Here is a 20,486-nt window from a genome sequence, read left to right on the forward strand (position 1 = left end):
AGAGGCGTCAGAAGAAAGGGTCACCAGTAGTCACTGATACTGTGGAGATAGTTTTGAAGTCTTTTGGGCTAGTGAGATGGTTTACTAGGTAAAGACACTTGCCACCAAGCCTAATGCCCCACACAGCAGATGAGAACTGACTCCTACAGGTTGTCCTCTGGCCTCCACACAACCACCTATGGTAGTAACACGTGGTCACAGGCACACACATTAAACAAATGCAATTTAATAAATACAGTATTTCAGTAGTATGTCTACTTGCTCTGCTTTGTCGGACAAAAACCATCTCAGGGCCCATACCTCAAGGCCTGTAGGACAGAGAAAGGCCTGGCTCAAGTTTGAGGGAACCGAGTGAGGATGAGACAGCAAAAACTAGGTAGATGAGTCGGGCGATGGTGGCGCACGCCTTTAATTCCAGCACTCCGGGAGGCAGAGGCAGGCGGATCTCTGTGAGTTCGAGACCCGCCTGGTCTACAGAGTTAGTTCCAGGACAGGCTCCAAAGCCACAGAGAAACCCTGTCTCAAAAAACCAAAAAAAAAAAAAAAAAACTAGGTAGATGGCCCTCCAGCCAGAGGGAAGGCTTGGCTGTCTCTCACTGTCTGGAGGGACCCCCACATCACACCATGTCACTTAACCTATATAAGATGATGCTGACAGTAATAAACTGAGTTCCTGCTTTGACTCGACTCCCTAGCACGTCTGATTATCCGGCATCATTGGACTGCTGAGTGGTGGATAGTACACTCACCTCTCCCTGGGGGAATAAGGTGGCTAAGGAGGCCTAGCACTACTTAAAAAGTGTTGGATTCACACAAGGCCCAGACATGGAAATGAGACACCTCTATTGCTGAGACCTATAATATCTTTTACATCTAAATGAGGAGACTAACTCTCAAGGAGATGTGTTTATCTGTATCTGAACAGAGAAACAGGAGGACCCCAGAAAGACTGTAATTACAATCCTACATGCAAATAATAGCAGGCTCAAAGCACAATAAAAAAAAAATTGAGAAAATCAGCCGGGCGGTGGTGGCGCACGCCTTTAATCCCAGCACTTGGGAGGCAGAGGCAGGTGAATCTCTGTGAGTTCGAGACCAGCCTGGTCTACAACAAGAGCTAGTTCCAGGACAGGTTCCAAAGCCACAGAGAAACCCTGTCTCGAAAAACCAAAAAAAAAGAAAAAAAAAGAAAAAAAAATTGAGAAAATCACATAGAAAAGTTGACAGACTCATAGCTCAATTAAGTCCAAGTCCATAGCTTATTAAGTCCATTTAACACATTTATACAAAGTACACTCAGAGGATTTACAAAAAGTTGCTAAATAATGCAGGATGCCCTGTTCAATAGTCAATAAGAGCTGGAGAGAGAGCCCAGCAGTTAATGGGTCCAGAGTTTGTTTCCCAACACCCACATCAGGGGTTCAGAACCACCTGTAACTCCAACATCTCTCCAGTGCACATACCCCCATGCCTACACATAAGTGAAAGCAAAAGAATTTTGTGCAGTAGAGACTGACAGGATGGCTCAGTAAGTACAAGCACTACTACACGGGTCTAGTGACCTGTGCTCTATCCCTGTAACCCACATAAAGGTGGAAAAAGAGAACCAGTTTACAAAATTGCCCTCTGAGCACCACCCTTCATGGTATTCATGCATCTACACAAAAACATTATACACATATAGAATATAATTGTAATTGGAAATTTTAAATATACAATGACACTATCAGTATCTGCTGTGCCAATAGTTATAGGTGGGGCGGTAAAAGCTAAGACAAATAAGGACGTGAGTTGTAAAGAATTCTGCTGGAAGGATTCCTCTCCCTGAGGACAAAACATCAAGCACAGTAAAAGGGAGAAGACAATATTAAAGTCATGATTTGAATTTGATTCAAAACCACTAAGCCTTGTGTCTCAGTTTGGATCTCTATTGCTGTGAAGAAACATCATGACCACGGCAACCCTTGCCTTGTTTAGTTTCAGGGGTTCAGTCCATTATGAGCATTAAGGGGAGCACAGTGGAAAGTGGGCAGACAAGGTGCTGGAGTTGAGAGTTGCAGACAACAGGAAGCAAATTAACTATCAAACTGAGGGAAGCTTGAGCAAGAGACCTGAAAGCCCATCCCCACAGCAACATCTTCCTCCAACAAGGCCACACCTCCTAATAGTGTCACTCCCTTTGGGGCCATTTTCTTACAAACCATCGCACCCTGTCTCCCTCCCACTTGGTTCGCAGACTAACGTGAGAGAGGCCATTACCTCTGGGAAGACATTAAAGATACTTCTCTGAGAAGGCTAATCTAAACAACCTGACACAAGGCTTCTTACAAACCTACCTACAACATAGTCTATGAAAACTCTTATTCACAGGCACCCAGAAATATCAGAATCTGAGGAATGCCCATGACCTGGAAACTAGAGATGGAACAATAGATAACATATCTCAGAGGCAAGAGATACCAGGGGAAAGGAGAGCTAAAATAAACATTATCAACATAGCATCAAAAGGAGCTGCACTATAACTGCAGGCACAAGATGGCCCAATGGGTAAAGCACATGCTGCATAACATGAGAACCTGAGTTTGGATCCTATAACCCACATAAAAGCCAGGAGTGGTAGCACATTCTTGTAACTCCAGCACTAGAGGGCAGAGATAAGCAGATCCCAGGGGGATGGTCAACAAAACAGTCAGCTCTAAGTTCAGTGAGCGATCCTATCTCAAAAATAAGATGGAGAAATGATTAAAGAAAACATACTAATGTCAACCTCTGACCTCCAGATATGCCTACAAGGGTGAGTACATATACGGGCAGGAACTAAAAAGACGAATGAGACAAATGGAAAAATGTGGAAAGACAAAGAATAAAATAGGAAAGTAGAAAATAATAGTTTAAAAACCGCTTTGGAGATGTGATTTTATGTGACTGTATGAAGTAGTTATCAATAAAAAATTACTTAGACCTAAACAGCTAACAACAGAACATTGATTAGAAGACACATTATCCCTCCAAGAAAAGTTCTAAGTCAGTTTGTGCCGACAGGTTTCTCTGCACTGGCAACCACGACACCGGAGTCAAGAAAACCAGGATGTGGGGGTCAGTTGTCAGCAGCAACTCGACCAGTCATCAGGGAAAGCCAAACTCCCTGGAGACAAGACTGCGCCTACTTGAGAATTCTGCTCTTAAAGAGAGAAAGAAAGAAGAGAGAGAGAGAGAGAGAGAGAGAGAGAGAGAGAGAGAGAGAGAGAGAGAGAGAGAGAGAGAGAGAGACAGACAACTGCTTTCCTATCACAGTGCCTGACACGTGACAACAGATAGACACTATAAAATAAAATTTTCCCCCACCAAACTGTTTATGTGAATTTTTTTTTTTTTTTTCTGTTTTGGTTTGAGACAGGGTTTCTCTGTGGTTTTGGAGCCTGTCCTGGAACTAGCTCTTGTAGACCAGGCTGGTCTCGAACTCACAGAGATCTGCCTGCCTCCCAAATGCTGGGATTAAAGGTGTGTGCCACCAAGGCCCTATGTGAAATAATTTTCTAATTATTTATTTATTCTTATTTTATATGTATTGGTATCTTGTCTGCATGGATGTCTATATAAGGGTGTCAGATCCCCAGGAGTTGCAGACAGTTGCAAACTGCCATATGGGTGCTGGAAATTGAATCCAGGTCCTTTGGAAGAGCAGCCAGTGCTGAGGCATAGCTCCAGCCTGTATGTGAAATAATTAAATAGAACTTTCATTAAATTTTTATTAGTTTAATGAATTTAATAATAAATTTAATAAATTTCTATTAGTTACAAAGTAATAGACTATTAAATTTATCGTATACTTCTTATATATTCAAAATGGCTAATATCCATAATCATTGAAAAAGTCATAACAACTTGTAGATTTTCTAGCAAATGTTTCCTCTGAATTTTACATCTTTTAATTTTTGTTAGTTTTGTTGTATTTTATTTTTCAAAACAGGGCTTTTCTGGAACTTGCTTTGCAGACCAAGCTGGCCTCAAGATCACAGCCTCCGAGTGCTGGGATCAAGTGCTGCCAGCACTGCCCGGTTTATCTTTCAACTTTTACTTTTCTTTCTTTTTTGATTTGGTTTGCTTGTTCTTTGAGACAGAATCCCATAATAGTTCTGACTGTTCTTAAAAGGACTATGTAGACCAGGCTAGCCTTAAATTTTCAGAAATCTGCCCACCTCAGCTTCCTGAGTGATAGGATTAAAGGTGTGTGTAACCATACCTGATATGTTCCAATTTTTCAACATGAACTTTTCAATTTTACTTGTCTGACAAATACTTACTAGATGACTGCCTACTAGGAGACTACATCTAGCTTTATATCAAACTTTTATAAAGATTTTGAGAAAATAAATCTCAGCCAAATTGTTTTTTAAAAACCTTTAGATAGCATTTTCTCTTAGATTAGGTATATTTTAATGAAACCATATCATGTGTTACAATGGAAATTTCCTATAGAAGTACAAACTTTTCCATGATGACATTAACCAAGTCCTCAGACTTACAAGGCTGTATATCTGTCCATGGCAGACTGCACATCCCGGCGGTAAACTGTTCGAAGAATGACCATGACGGGGTCGAATTCCTGACCCCAGACTTCAGCTATTAGACAAAAGAAGCAGAAACAGAAACCTGACTTCTTAGGAATAAATCAAACTCAAATTACTTATCAAACTCATTGAGAACATTTTAAATTCAAAAACTGAAAGTTAAATTTAATTAAATTGCCTTAATGAGATCTTGATGTTATAATTACTTTTACTAAGTTAAAAACCATAATTTCAACCTTAGGAATGTCCTCTTGGGTTCTACAAGCCTCAATAAGCAAAAGTTTTATAACAATGCCCCACTATATAGTTTAGATTATTGCTGTTGGATTTAAGTATTTTTTTTTCTTATTTTCTTGGTAAGGTACATATTAGAAAGACTGAAATACCTTTAAAATAATTCAATTGTAAAATTATGAAAACTAAATTTAAAATGTACTGATCAGCTGAATTACAAAGTTGTTGCTTTTTGCCCCTCAACTAAAAATCAGCGATTCTCCTTCTGTTCTGTACAACTGGGAGTCACGATCCCATATACTGAATGTGGACAACTGATGATGCACAGGTTGATTTTAGTATTAAGTGTATATATAGCATTTTCTTTTAATACTTATATAATTATTTTCAACATGCAATTTTCAGATTTAATAAGCAACTATAAGATACAAATAAAACAGGCCAGGCGGTGGTGGCGCACGCCTTTAATCCCAGCACTTGGGAGGCAGAGGCAGGCGGATCTCTGTGAGTTCGAGACCAGCCTGATCTACGAAAGCTAGTTCCAGGACAGGCTCCAAAGCCACAGAGAAACCCTGTCTTGGGGGGGGGGGGGGAATACAAATAAAACATATAACCTCATTAATTAATAATCATGTCTGGATAGAGAGATTAAAAAAATTAACCCACGGGGGGGGAGAGCAGTGAAATCCTAAGTAAGTAACCTAAGTATGTCTAAAAGGTAACCCAAGGAGTTGGAAAGATGGCTCGACAGTTAAAAACTCAGTGTGCTCTTCCAGAAGGCCCAGGGTTCAATTTCCAGCACCTACATGATTGTTCACAGATACTTTTAACTCTAGTTCCAGAAGATCTTATGCCCTCTTCTGACCTCCAAAGGCATCTGACATACATGTGGCATATACTTGGCACACATATCTGGCACACATACATACATGACAGACAAACACTCATAAAAGTTTTATAATAATTTAAAAAATATGTCACCATCCAGGCAGTGGTAGCACACGTCTTTAATCCCAGCAGAGGCAGGTGGATATCTGTGAGTTCAAGGCCAACATGGTCTACAGAGTGAGTTCTAGGACAGCCAGGACTGCACAGAGAAACTCTGTCTTGAAAACACAAAAAATAAAAATAAATAAATAATGATAACAAAAAATATGTCACATGTGGTGACTCACACCTTTAATCATAGCAGAGGCAGGTGAACTATGTGGCTTTAAGGCCAGTAAAGTCTACATAGGAAGCTCCAGGGTTACATAGTGAGATCCTGCCTCAAAAAATAACTGGTCAGTCCTGAAATCACATATACAAGTAACACTGGATAGACTAAGCAACTTGTATTTATATATGAGAGAGAGAGTAACAATTAAGAGGCCATCAATTTGAGTGAACAAAAAGGGGAAACATGAGAGGGGGTTTTAAAAAAAAGAAAAAAGAAAGGGAGATATTATGTAAATATATTTTAATTTCAAAATGGTTTAAATTAAAAATAAATACTAAAATATGAGCTGAGAATAATCTTAGAAACAGTGTGTGTCTCACTAGTTTGTCTCCACTCTAGACAGAGCTTAAGCCTATTTCACTCTGCAGCACAGGAAACTGTTGGCAGCACTCCCTCGTCTGCCCTGAACTTTACTGTGCACAACAACTATCCACAGAGCTTGTTTATCAAGCAGTTCCCAGATTTTGCCCAGAAAGATTCTGGTGAAAGCAGAGAGGAAATGGGACGTGGGGTGAGCCTGGTGTACCTCATAAAGCATCCCACCATACAGGAAGGCTAGTCCATTCCTAAGTTCTTCTCAACTTCTGAAACAATGTGCTCTTTACATAATAAAGACATACTCCACTTCTCTTTACTGGGATCATATTCCACCCGGACACTGGATTATTACTTCTACTTATGAATGCCACAGGAAATAACACATAAGGCTTTTCTTCTATCCTTTGCTAAATGTAACTTCAAAATACATACTGAACAAAATAATGCTGAGGAGGTCAAATAATACAAACTTAAACTCTTTCATTTTCTTGTTTTTTAAAGAGCAGTAATTGCTTTTTTTTTTTAAAGATTTATTTGTTATATGCACAGTATTCTGCCTGTATGTATCCCTGCATGCCAGAAGAGAGCACCAGATCTCATTACGGATGGTTGTGAACCACCATATGATTGCTGGGAATTGAACTCAGGACCATTTCTTCAGTTTCAACCCCTTCAAATTTTTAATGTGAAAACCAGTGTTTTTTTCTATTAAGACCTCTCTACCAATCAAAATCCAACCTATTTTTCACTCTTGTCAATCAAATCATATAAAAACATAAGAGGAAACCCTTAGAAAATCAACCACTTAAGGAAAAGACTTCTGTGAATTTAAACTTATTATGCTGAAAGGACCATCAGCATCCTATACAGACTTTATCTGTCTCAGGTTAAAAGTTAGTGAGCTCAGCATATGGGAAATGCCTTGAATCCCAGCACATGGGAGACAGAGGAGGTAGATCTCTATGAGTTTGAGATCAGTCTGGTGGATACAGCAAGTTCCAGGTCAGCGAAAGTTACATAGTAAGACTTTGTCTTTAAAAAAAAAAAAAATTCAACAGGGGCTGGAGAGATGGCTCTGGCTGCCCTTCCAGAGGACCCAGGTTCAATTCCCAGCACCCACCTGGCAGTTCACACTGTCTGTAGCTCAAGTTCCAGCTCTGACATCCTCAAAATAACGAACATAAAATAAAGTTAAATAATTTTTAAAAAATTCAACAAAATAAATGAATAAATATAATGAAAACTGCTTCAAATTAAATTTAAAAAGATACCGTCTTTCTTATATAATTTATGGCTCATTTATGTTAGTGGTCACTTACAGAATGAACTAGAGCTCCTCGCTAAGGCTGTTTTTGTAACTTAATCATTTTAGAAGATCACAATATAGCATAAATACTTTCTGTTGTTGTTTGAGATAGGGTCTCTTTATTATGTAGCCCTGGTTATCCTGGAACTAGCTATGTAGACTGGGCAGCCTTGAATTCATAGAGATACACCAGCCTCTCCCTCCTAAATGGAAGGAATACCACTGTTAAATATAAAAAACATACATTTATAAGAAATCTGGCAGAAGAATATCAAACCTGAATTAATAAAAGGTTACTACGTTAGGGGTAAAGTCAGTAAATTCGTGTTTTAGAGAACAAGGATCTGAGTTCCACCCGAGAACACACATGAAAAGGCCAGGTGGCATGCACTTCCAATCCCAGAGATAAGGAGGTGAGGACAGGCATATCTCTGGTGGCCTTGACCAACAATCAGCCTGTGAAGTGAGATCCGGTTTCACTGAGAGCTGTTGCAAAGAACAAGGTGAACAGCTGGAGGAACAAATAACACATTCAAAGCTGATCTCTGGCTCCATGAATACACTACACACACCCATACAAACATCCATGCACACTAAATAAGTAAATACACAAACAAGCATTTTTTTTCAGTGTACACAGGGAAGAATTTATTTACATGTGTAAACATACCTTTAGGAGTATACATGCCTTGTTGCATAGAGCCTCCAGGTTCAAAAACAGGAGCCTTAAAATCAGCTACAGCAGATAAAACTGATTCAAAGCTGTAACTTCCAGGAATAATGCCACTTTTGGGGTTGGGATTTTCTGGGATATGATGCATTTGTCAAGAAAAAAACAATGACTAGGACAAGCTTCAAAGTCTGCAAATTACTTCTGATTTTACCAAAATAGAAAATGACTAGCTGTAATGTATAAGGTTGGCCACAAGAGGGCCACATAATCGATCAGTATTAATTTTATTACGATGTCTTTTTCAATAATTTAAATCTAGGAGCTAGTTAATAAACTATACAGTGAAGTAGTCCCAAGTATACTTTCCCCCTGAATAAATTCATCAAACTACATCAAATGAGAGGGAAAACAATTTTAATTATTTCCATTTTCATCAATGCATAAATATGCTGCACCCTTCTTCAGAAACCCAGAAAAAGCAGGGCAGTGGTAGCACACACATTTAATCCCAATACTCAGGAGGCAAAGGCAGGTGGATTTGTATGAGTTCGAGGCCAACCTGGTCTACAGAGCAAATTTCAGGGCTGTAAGAGCTACATAGAGAAACACTGTCTCAAAAACCCACTACTAAACAATGAGTTCAACACCAAGGATCATGCTGGATAATCCATAAACTTGAAAATTCAAGACCCAATTCTAACAAAAATTTTCAGGATGTTTAAAGCCCCGGTGGCAATTATAAAGACTCTCTCTAAGCTCTATGCATCTCAGGTTGGCTACATAAGGAAAAAAGACATAGGTTCCGTTTACAAAATGTTCAGCTTCTTCTCCCTAATGCTGTTTTAGAGGATTGGGTCCTGTGTCCAGAACTATCAGTTCTGAGGTCAACCTGAAGTCTAAAAAATCTTCCCAAGAGACAGTAAGAGGAGACAAACGCTTACCACCTGCCCACACATATCCTTCAGCAAGCAACGGAGATTTTTCTCCTATTTTTTTTTCATATTTTCAAGTTTAAAAAAAAAAAATCTTTAAAAATTGAGACATTTTTAATCCATAAAAGTAATTTTTACCACAAGCACAAAACTACAGTTTTAAAGGATATGAGGTCAAGCAAAGAGCTATGTGTCCTGTCATTCATACACAGCTGGGCCACCATCTCTGCCCTGAGAATCTCGTCATCAGACATTCCTAAAAGTATTAAAAACAGAATTAATCTATATAGAGATGCATTATAAAAAATTTATCACATATTTTATTATAATGATCTATAAAATGTGGAATGCCTTAAGATAAAGAGTAACAGCTACAAAGCCCAAATCGAACTGCAGTTTCACTGCCTTTATATTGCTGCTCCTGTAAGCAAAGAACTTTTTAAAGATTATTCTAAACCATGAGTGAATTGTACATGTCAAGATTTTAAAGGTATGTTTAAATATATCCACATCCATAAATCCGATACTAACAGAGGACTAGGGAAGAGAAAGAAACAGTCATTCATATCACAATTCATGGTTTACCTAAGTGTAAGCGAAGACTCAGAAGAATCACAAGGAAGGTGAGTGCGCCCTCCAGCATTGACCGCTCATGCTCCACATCAAGTACGGTATTGTGGTGCTGGGACGCCATGGTCAGTAAGTCCACCACCTTAAATCTAGAAGAAGAAATATTGCAAATTCATTTTTGGAGAATAAAACAAAAGTAAGTTCAATTCCCAATACCTCCTAATACCTGTCTTATTATACATATGCTTACCTTTCAAAGACAGAAGATATAAAGTAATCTGGATCAAGTCTAGAAGCACAGACCTTTAAAACACAAGGAAAACTTTATTTCTCATATTTGGTGTTGCTTCTTAGATTAGTCATGTTTTTAAATTTTCTGTTTTCTTCTACAAGCCATAAGACACACAAAACCAGAAAAAGCATCGAGGTCTAATAAAGATACTAATGATAGCTGGAGATACCTAATTAATCAAAAGTAGAAAATCCATGTAGGAATGCAGTCCCACACAAGCGTCCACCCAGTTCATCTAACTCACATGTGAATGCAGTGTCTCCCAAGCCCTCAATGAATCTAAGGCTGCACGCAGCACAAGTAGGTATAGCACCTACACTGCAAAGCCTGCCAGAACTATTTAAACTCCTTTCTCCACTCTATCTGGTCTTTCCTACGGAAACCCTCAGAACAGTGCTTGCCTGGGCTTTCTCTAGGCTCCTGCTTCTGCCTCTTAACTAAAACGTGATGCTTCCCTTGTGGTCCATATGGTACAGCACCCTTCCTTTGGGAAATTGAAGTAACATATTCTTTTCTCAACAAACTAACTTCTCCCATCATCACTGTTACTTCCGTGAATTAAGATACCAGGCACATCAAGGCACTTATAAAGCACAACATCTGAATATCAAAGTGGCTCACCTGTAATAAATAAATGTCTGGATCAATCATGGAATTGCAGAAATGAGACTGGACATAGGTCATGGCTTGTCCTTTGATTTGCAGACCATTTCGTACCCACATGTTGCTATGAATTTCAGCAAGACTAGCCTAACAAAAAGTGAATTAAAAATATATCATCTAAATTCAGTAAACTTATATTGTACCAAGCAATTATTTAAAATGTTGACCTAATCATAATATGAGCTTAGCATTCTGTCCAACATTATTCAGTTTAAATACACTTTTTCATTTGCTTGTTTAAGTTTTGCTTTTATATTTAGGATAGGGTCTCACTGTATAGCCTAGGCTGACCACAAATTCACTATGCTCCTCAGGTTGGCCTCTCTCTGTTCCACTATGTAGGTTTATTTTTAAATATCCAAACTAATGACTATATTTTATATAGCTCTCATCATTGAAGTTTAAGAATGAGCTAATTGTTCACTAAGGCTTCTGGATACATTTATAGTAACTTCACTAAAATCTTTTTTGAGAATTCAGTGCTTATTTTTCATTCTACTTTTCCTTCAATTCTTGCCTTACAAAATATACACATAATGCTTAAACAAATCTAATTGGTCAAAGTCGATGAATACACTCTATTTTAGCTCAATCTAACTCAACTTTCAACCTAAAAAAAATCTCATAAATAACTGGAACTAAAATCAAACCTCAGGGGGCTGGAGAGATGGCTCAGAGGTTAAGAGCATTGCCTGCTCTTCCAAAGGTCCTGAGTTCAATTCCCAGCAACCACATGGTGGCTCACAACCATCTGTAATGAGGTCTGGTGCCCTCTTCTAGCCTACAGGCATACACGCAGACAGAATATTGTATACATAATAAATAAATAAATATTTAAAAAAAAAATCAAACCTCAGATTAGAAATTGTTCTTATTCTATTATAACTTAATTCTTCATGTCAGCATCAACTAAAAGAGGATGAGACTACAAGAACTCCCATTCACAGTGTTCTAGAAGCCGCATACATACTTGAATCTGGAGGGGATGGATCATTAGCTTCATTAACATCTCCTGATCCGGCAAAAGGGAATCCAAATCTAATTCTTGACATTTCACAGCCTAAAAAATCCATGATTAGAACGTTAGTAATTCAATATTCTCCCCAAATTACAAACAACACCAACAGAGGAATGTGTTACTGACAGTCTCACCTTACTTAAAAACATTGCATAATAACGATGCAGTGGCAGGTGAAAGGTGACCTGGTTAGGTGCTGGCTGGAGTAAACAAAGTACACAAGTCAAAGAATGTTTAGCACAAGGTCCAAGGCTTTAACATTGCAGACATAGTCCCACCTAGATTAACTCGTACACTCGTTTTTAATCAGCACTTAAAACCTTAGAAGCTTTGAAAAGAACATCTCAGCAATAACTTCTGAAGTTACAAATACCAAATTAGAATCAGTTCTTTGGTGTTAAAATGTAAGTTTGACCTCATCACTATTTATGTAGCTATAAAAATACAGACAGATGAAGATATATCTATATCCCTATCTACACTCCTACTGCTTAGTTAACCCCAGGAAGAAAGAAAGTCCACAGCATGAACACAACTACACCCAATTCTTGCTTTCTAAACACTTTCCTCCACTAGAAATCACCAGTCTTAAAAATGCTGACTCCAGGAAAGGAATGGGAAACTATACAATAAGCCTAAAACATCTGAAGGGACATAAAGCACGGACATGGACACAGAAACCAACTTGAAGGGGTTCTCACTGGTATCAAGTTCGATACAACTATCTGAAACAATCTGAGCATCAAACAGATAGAGCACTCTGAGTAAAACAGAAATCATGAACCCCTACCATATAAAAATAGGTTAGTAAACTGAAAACTGAATAAGAACATAGAAATATTTGCATAGTTTCAAGGTGTATCCTCACAAAAGATCTTATTACAGTGAGAAAAAGAACGTCATGTTGACACAGCCCAGCAGCCATCACACTGAGTGCGCAATCACAGCGAACAAGCACTGGGACAGACACATCACAGACCATCAGACGAGACACAGTGAAAGCCTCCAGCAGTCTCTCTGGGATATTCCTGGAAATATATAATCTGAATTTAATCATGAGGCAAACCTAAACTGAGGCTACTACACTACAAGATAACTAACCTTTTTATTTATTTATTTATTTTTTATTTTTGAGGGATGACAACTAATCTATGCCTTTCAAACTGCCACTCTCTGGAAAGATAAAGAAACATTAAGTGTTCCAGAAAGAGATCTGAGATATGGTAACAAAATTCACCAAGTGACTGAACCCTAAGAGGAGCATCAGTGAGAACTGGAGAGACAGTAAAATGAACATGAGAACTGTGCTCCAGCTCCCCAGAACTCAGGTCAAAAATGTCAGGTATCCTGCTACTTCCCTATAATCCCAGCACTGGGAAGAGAAGAGGAAGGCAGCTCCTAGAGCTATCCAATCAGGCTGGCCTACTTGGTGAGTAGCCTGACAATGAGATCTTGTCTCAAAAACAAGGTGGACAGCTCCTAAGGAATGACACTCAAACTTGATTGTGACATCCACAGGCATTTGTGTGATTTGCATGTACGTATGTATGTGCGCACACACACACAATATATATATATATATCAACTACTAAGACAAATTAGGTGAATATTCTAACTTACAGTGAGTGCATATTAAAGCTTTGGGTAGAAATGGGGATAGAATCAGTAACTTGGATTTCAGAAAAGAAAGTTCTTTGTATTCCTAACTTTTCTAAATTTCTTACCGTATTAAAATATTTTTCAGAAAAACAAACTATATATGAAGATGCCCATGACTTTTATATGCTAAACTAATTTTTAAAAGGAAGAAGAAAAAGAAGAATTCACCACCTTTACACACATGCACAACCGGAGTCCTACCTGTACAAGGTTAAAAAGCTTAAATTGGGGAGTTGGGCAATTGGGAAGCACTGTTTGATCTTTCTTCTGCATTGTGTGTTCTGAGCTACTTCTAATAAAAGGAGTGACTTCTGCAGTGCCAACAGAGTGTGCCCTGTGCCAGCTCCTTTCATTATTAAAAAAACACACCTTGGTTCCAGCTCATTCTTCTATTCTCTATCAAGAACACTGCTCAAATAATAAAGCTGGAATACACTTTTCATTAACTTCTTCTGCCCCATTCACATTTATGTCAACACTTTTAGTTCTTCAACTGAAGCTAATTTTCTCTCCTGAGAAATGACACATATAAACTTAAAATGGAAAAACTATGTTTCTGTCCTCTAGGATATAAGCAAACACAATTAAGGTATTCTGCAATTTCCAAGATGTCAGTCAAAGGACTAGCCATCCCTTTTCCATTCCAATTCTTCTACTCTAAACCCCATAAAAAATACTCATAATTTTCATTGTTAAATGAAATCTAATACTTTTTCCTTAAATGCTTTTATATATGCCAAAAAACACCCATACCTAGACAGGTTAAAGATGCAGTTCAGTAGTATGGCACTTGTCTAGCATGCACAGAGTCCTGGATTCAATCCCCAACACAACAAAATTTTAAGCATTTTTTTATACAAAATATACATAAACATACCTCATCTACAAAGTTAATAGCATCAAACCAATCCTGAAGTGCTTCAAGGCAGTACCTTACAACATTTCGGGTATACTCTTGAGTTTCCTTTAAAACAAAAAAAAGTTACAAAATTTCATAGTACATAACATGCATATTTTCAACATTAAATTACATGTAATAATAATTATAAGCATTGCCTATATAATGGTAAAATGTGTATATTTTCAAGATAACCTATATTTTCTGTTTCAAGAAACCATTCCTTCATAAACTAAAAGTAACAACCAATGACAATTATGTAAATTACTGAATACAATGTGCTGCCTTCTATATATTCTTGAAGTTGAAGCAAAGTTGGCAAAAACTTTAAATAAATTAAATGCAGGTTCTATTTCAATGGCTCCCCTAAAATATTACAAATTCATTGCTATTATTACTATTACTCAGTAAAGTCTCTTTGTAGATGATGAAAAAGTACTAGACAGAAATAATGGTGATGTCTAAAAATCACCTGAAAATGGTTAAAGAGCAATTTTCAATGGCTATTACAGACAATAAAAAGAAGGCTACAATATATACATACTAGAATTAGCCTGTAATATCTTGGTTTGGAAGAAGAAATGGTGTGAGCCATTTAAAGCATGAGAACTGTGAAAAGCAATTACAATGTCTTATAATAAAATGGATCCACTCAGTTAAGTTTTAAGTTAAATGAAAATGTAACTCTAAAGAAGGCTCTTATTTTTAAAAAGAACTATATATGCAAGGACTGGAATAAAAATCTCTTCCCCCCTTATCTCCAAAAGTATGTATAGTTCCCGGAAGATACTGGGAGGTCAGAATTGGAAAGTAAATGGTTATTTTGGTGGACAAGACAATGTTCCATATTTGGTGTAGTGTGGTTGCACAACTTTGAAAATACACTATTAAAAACTGAATTTTATAATTAAAATGGCTAGAACAGCAAATTTAACTAAATTAAGACCATTATGAAATGTACTTCAGGAAGCAATGTATAGCATAAATGTGCATGAAGCATCTAAGTCAAGTGGCTCAACCTCCACAGCTACGTATATAAACCACCATGCCTTCAAAACCCAAGGCAAATCTTACATTCCTTTCTTCCTTTTCCTGAGACAGAGTCTCATATATCCCAGGCTGGCCTTGAACTCCTGAACCTCTGCATCCACCACACCATACTCCCCATTCAGTCTTCATTTCTCCTTTACCTTGCTCTTCTCCACGTCCTGTCACTTCTTCCATGACATTATCAATAGGTCCTCGCCTATTTTGCTGCCACCATCCAGTCCAAACATCACTTATCTGGTCACCTTGCCAACAGTCTCACTCTGTCCCAACCTATCCTGTATAAGATTTATCTTTATAAAAATATTATCTTACACATTCTGCTCCCCATCTCACTGAAAAAAATTTAATGACACTTACAAGTTAATAATAAATAGTCTGTCTTAAACAAACTAAAATGGAAGTTAATTCATGTATAAAGAAACTTTGAAGGTCCAGAAAGAAGATGGTTCCGTAGGTAAAGGCAATGGCCACCAAGCCTGACCGAGTTCACCACCCAGGACTCAAATCGTGGGAGAAGAGAACTAACTCCTGATCTCCACATCCACCCTGTGGTACACTCATACACATTCAACCCCTCCAACAATCAGCCAATCGGTCAATCAGAAATAGATAAAGTGTGAAATAAGGTTTATTTTTCAAGAAAAAGAAACTTTGAAAACTAAATATGCCACTTTCAAAGTCTGAGCAGACTGTTACATGAGTGTCTAAACAACAAAACTTTACCACAGAACAACTTAGCCAAAGGCACCAAGAGTACTTCTGAAGATAGCCTATTAATTCCATTTCCAAATGTACTGTATTTCAACACTGTGTTCAGTTGATCTCTTCTCAACCTCCCACCTACATTCCCCATCTTAGTGTACATACTGATTGATATTCATCATTTTATAACCTGCTAGAAGCAACTTTAATTCTGTCTGAATTTCTCCATAAGATGGGCATAACGCAACCTACCTCCCAGTAGTCATGAAGATACAAGCGAAATTATGCGTATAAGATGCTCTATATCTGTCTAGCACTAGGTCTCATTAGCAAGTAGTGGTACGTGCCAAGAATCAAGGAGAGATTCATTGAATCTGCAGTAACCAAATATGCCACTAGATGGAAGCAATTATACAAAGACAATAAATCATATGAACCATAACTTGTTTAATTCTTAATCCTTTATTTTTATATTTTATAATGGAGAATGTAGATAAAAATAGATGCTTAACTTTAAATAGAATTGTTTGTTCTAGTTTCAATTTCTAAAACTGTCAGGACCGCTAAAAACAGCTCTGACCATTCTCACTGAAAAATAAATAACAATTTGGTAAAAAGCACTGGCTCTGAAATCAGAGAGACATGCTTTCAGATTCAGCTTCTACTTGTAGCTGGGCGAACCAAGAAAGTTGTCTAATCTCTGAAGGAAAGGGCTGATACTTCCTAAGAGATGCTCTGAGGGTTGGGTGAAAGTATTTCTAGAGTGCCTAGCACAGCATCTGGTATCATCTTGATGCTCATCAGGAAAACACCTCTCTGAAACTGGATGCTTCTTTAACTGGAAAGTCACTCTCTGGGTTACTTCAAATACTACAAAATAAATTCAACAGGATTGTTTTCTCAGTCTTCTATACCTCTTAGATTAAGGGAACACGTATAGCTAGATAAGCATACTATGATTCTGGCCTTCAGAGACAAAAAATAAACCATTGCTTAGAACCAATGATTTATCACAGAGATAAATATAATTCCAGCTTCACAATCCAAATTCACCCTAAGCAAAACTGACCAAATAACCTGCCTAAAACTTTCACCTCCGTGGGTCAATCTATCTTCCTGCATCACTGCGCTGCTGACAAGGCACCTCCTTCTTCTGTGTCTCCTCCTCTCCCTTCTCTCTTCATGGCTCACATCTCCTCTCCCTTCTTGATCCCACTCTCTACAGTACTAAACACAATCTACATGCCAAAGGATTTAAAGCGTATAGCCTCGGTCCAGGCTTCTCTTATCAGCATGAGCCTCACAGCAGCTGTCTTCTCACAGACATGTCACACGCACCTCTAAAACTAACTCAGCCCCTCCTTCTGTCATTCTGCCCACCTCTGTACACATTATCTGACAGTCAAGTCTTCTCAACAAAAATATACATCACCAAGTCTATTAATTATGTCTCTAAAATACATTTTGAATATTCAAAATATGTATCTTGAATATGACAATTCATGTTTATGCTTATGATCTCATGTTTAAGCTACTATTGTGGCATCATTTAAATTAACTTGAATTTATAGAGTAAAATGTGACATTTTGATGCGTGTGTACACAATGAATGATTATATAAAGGTATCGACAATCATCTCAGATGCTTATCTTTTTTATTTCTTAAGATTTATTTTTTAAGCCGGGCGGTGGTGGCGCAAGCCTTTAATCTCAGCACTCGGGAGGCAGAGGCAGGCGGATCTCTGTGAGTTCGAGACCAGCCTGGTCTACAAGAGCTAGTTCCAGGACAGGCTCCAAAGCCACAGAGAAACCCTGTCTCAAAAAAACAAAATAAAACAAAACAAAACAAAAGATTTATTTTTTATTGTTTTTAGTTATGTATAGGTGTGACTGCATGTGAGTGCTGGTGCCCAGAAGCATCAGATTCCCCTGGATTTTTAATTACAGATGTTGCTAGCTGCCTGATGTGAGTGGTGGGAACAAAACTCAGGTCTTCTAGAAAACCAAGTGCTCTTAACCACTGATTCCTCTAGCCCCCTTCGGTCAAAAGGAGGAGGAGGAAGAGGAAGAAGAGAAGGAAGAGAAAAAAGTGAAATGATATTTTGTGGGTTTTTTTTAATAACGAGAGTATTCAAAATCTATTCTTTTAGAGAATTTGAAATAGTGAGGTAGGCCCAGAGCGATAGCTCATCATGTAAAGGCGCAAGCCTCCAACTCCTAATGATGTAAGTTTGATCTCTGACCCATATGGTAAAAGGAGAGCACCAATTCCAGCACGCTGCCCTCTGATCCTCACATGCGAGCCATAAGATGTGCATGCCCTGTGTATACTAAGTTTAAAAATTTGACAAATTTTTAAAAAGAAAGTTAAAACAACTCCCCCCCCCAAAAAAAAAAGTTTGAAATATACACCTTATTAATGTTGATCACCATGCTAAGCTTCAAATCTCAAAAACATTCCTTTGGTCAGTTTTAAGCCTTGTCATCATTGGTCAAAATCTTCCCTTTTTCCCAAGTTCCCCCATTATCAGTTTCCAGAGAGCATCATTCTTCTCCTCACCTCTAGAGGTGCTTTTTAAGAATCATAAGTGAATATCCATGAAATTGGCTTATCAAAACATCTTAATTAATTTGTTCCTAATCGTAGGTGTATTGTGTGTTTCTGCGCCTTGCACATGCTAGACAAGAGCTCCACCACCATGCTACACCCTCCTCTACGTAGTCTTTTATATAGAGACCTGATAGCAAACTGCTTTAAAATATTCATAGACTGCTCTTTAATTAAACCCAGGACTCTTCAAAGTATCTACAAGAACCTGAACTGCAATCTGACCCCTCTCTCCAGTGAAGCATGTCTACTTTTGTAGTCTAGACACCAATTCCCTATCCAAACACTTTTCCCATCTACCTCTCCACAACTACCACTAACCTACCCTCTTTTTATTCTGGTTCCTTCATATTCTTTTTTTCAGAAAGGCCTTCTCTAATTTTCAGATTTACCATGCTTTTCTCTCTCACAAAAACAGTGTTACTTTGCCACAGAGCATAATAACAAAGTAAATTCATATGTTTACACTGTGTTCATGAAAATAACAACCATGTCTATCAGGTTCAATACCAAAATACCTAAAATATAGTGTCTAGCACAGACCAGCATTTAACAAAGGTTTTCGAGTAAATGACCAACAAACAGTTCTTAAATAAATGCTACAGCTGAGATTAAACAAGGAACTACAAACACACGAGGAATGTTATTTGATGAAAAGACATTAAGCTATCAACTTGAATCTTACAAACTTTTTCAAAAGTTAACCCTACCAGTTCTTCACTCTAGTTAAAATTGCTACTCAGATTCATCTACATATCAAATCAATCAAAACCTCTACCAGTGGGGCTTAGGAATGTATTCTTTTTTGTTTGTCGGTTTGTTTCTTGGGGGATTTGTTTATTTATTTTTACTTCCCAGATAACTTTCCATGAAAGAAAATCACTGGGCCAAGGAAAGAGAATGAGAAAGTGTTGGGGGCACAGAGGTCCTTGTACTTACAGAGAAGCACTTAAAGAATCAGGAATGTTAATCACATAGAGATGTCTCCTCAATGGAGAGGATAAAATCAAATACCAGTGATCTGTCTAGAAAGCTGAGTGGATTTTGTTAACAACCTGGTGACCTTTTTGCTATCTGTAGAGGCAGACCTCTCCCTAATTCCTAGAATAGTTATCCCAGACTCTTCCCTCCCTAGACCATTACCCATCACTAGGGGAGATGTCACATGTATTTTATGGCCTGCTGACCTCTATGCTATTGGTCAGAGACCACACTAGATTCTAGACCATACTAGCTACAGAACCCACCCTCTCATTCACATGTACTTTGTAAAAGAGTCTCTATGTGGTCACACCTTAAGCTTTATTGTGTACCTGGAATTGAACTGATTGGACTGATAATTGTCTGAAAACCTTTTCTCAAATAATCCTGTTTTAAATATGCTGACAATAATCACTTGATTCATTCAATGACTGCCTGATGTCTGATCCAGGTTGATGAAGTCAATTTGCACTGCGTTTTCATTCTTACTTCTTTGTGGGGTTGTTTCCCTGTATGGTACCTGCAGGGACCTCCCCCAACCACAGGAAAGCATGTCCTCCAAAATGGCAGGGTGGAGGGCTAGCCTTAACCAAAGCTTGAAAACTAAGGAACAACCATGGGGCCCAGCAGGAGGTGGTGTAAGAGGACGAGTCCACATCTAAGTTAAAGCAACTGTAGTCAAACTTAAAACATTAATGATATAGTAAATGGCATGAAGAACACAAAATGAAATACAGTGTGCATAGGTGATTATTTTGAAGATGTCATGGTGCACACATCTGTAGTCCCAGC

The 20,486-nt window shown here is 38.0% G+C and overlaps 1 protein-coding gene across 6 annotated transcripts in view; it reads right to left on the reverse strand.

Moving 5' to 3' along the window:
• Ubr3 (ubiquitin protein ligase E3 component n-recognin 3) overlaps positions 1 to 20,486 on the reverse strand; it is a 135,754-nt gene that overhangs the window by 69,376 nt on the left and 45,892 nt on the right. For all 6 annotated transcript variants that reach the window (XM_057754673.1, XM_057754677.1, XM_057754676.1 and 3 more), the window contains exons 11-19: positions 14,333 to 14,419; positions 11,931 to 11,996; positions 11,749 to 11,838; positions 10,737 to 10,865; positions 10,074 to 10,126; positions 9,839 to 9,972; positions 9,422 to 9,509; positions 8,319 to 8,458; positions 4,527 to 4,623 (exon numbers count right to left, since the gene is read on the reverse strand). In XM_057754673.1, coding sequence (XP_057610656.1) covers positions 4,527 to 4,623; positions 8,319 to 8,458; positions 9,422 to 9,509; positions 9,839 to 9,972; positions 10,074 to 10,126; positions 10,737 to 10,865; positions 11,749 to 11,838; positions 11,931 to 11,996; positions 14,333 to 14,419 — 884 coding nt within the window. The remainder of the gene's footprint in view (positions 1 to 4,526; positions 4,624 to 8,318; positions 8,459 to 9,421; positions 9,510 to 9,838; positions 9,973 to 10,073; positions 10,127 to 10,736; positions 10,866 to 11,748; positions 11,839 to 11,930; positions 11,997 to 14,332; positions 14,420 to 20,486) is intronic.

Source organism: Chionomys nivalis, chromosome 22, assembly GCF_950005125.1.
Source record: "Chionomys nivalis chromosome 22, mChiNiv1.1, whole genome shotgun sequence".
Taxonomy (NCBI): domain Eukaryota; kingdom Metazoa; phylum Chordata; class Mammalia; order Rodentia; family Cricetidae; genus Chionomys; species Chionomys nivalis.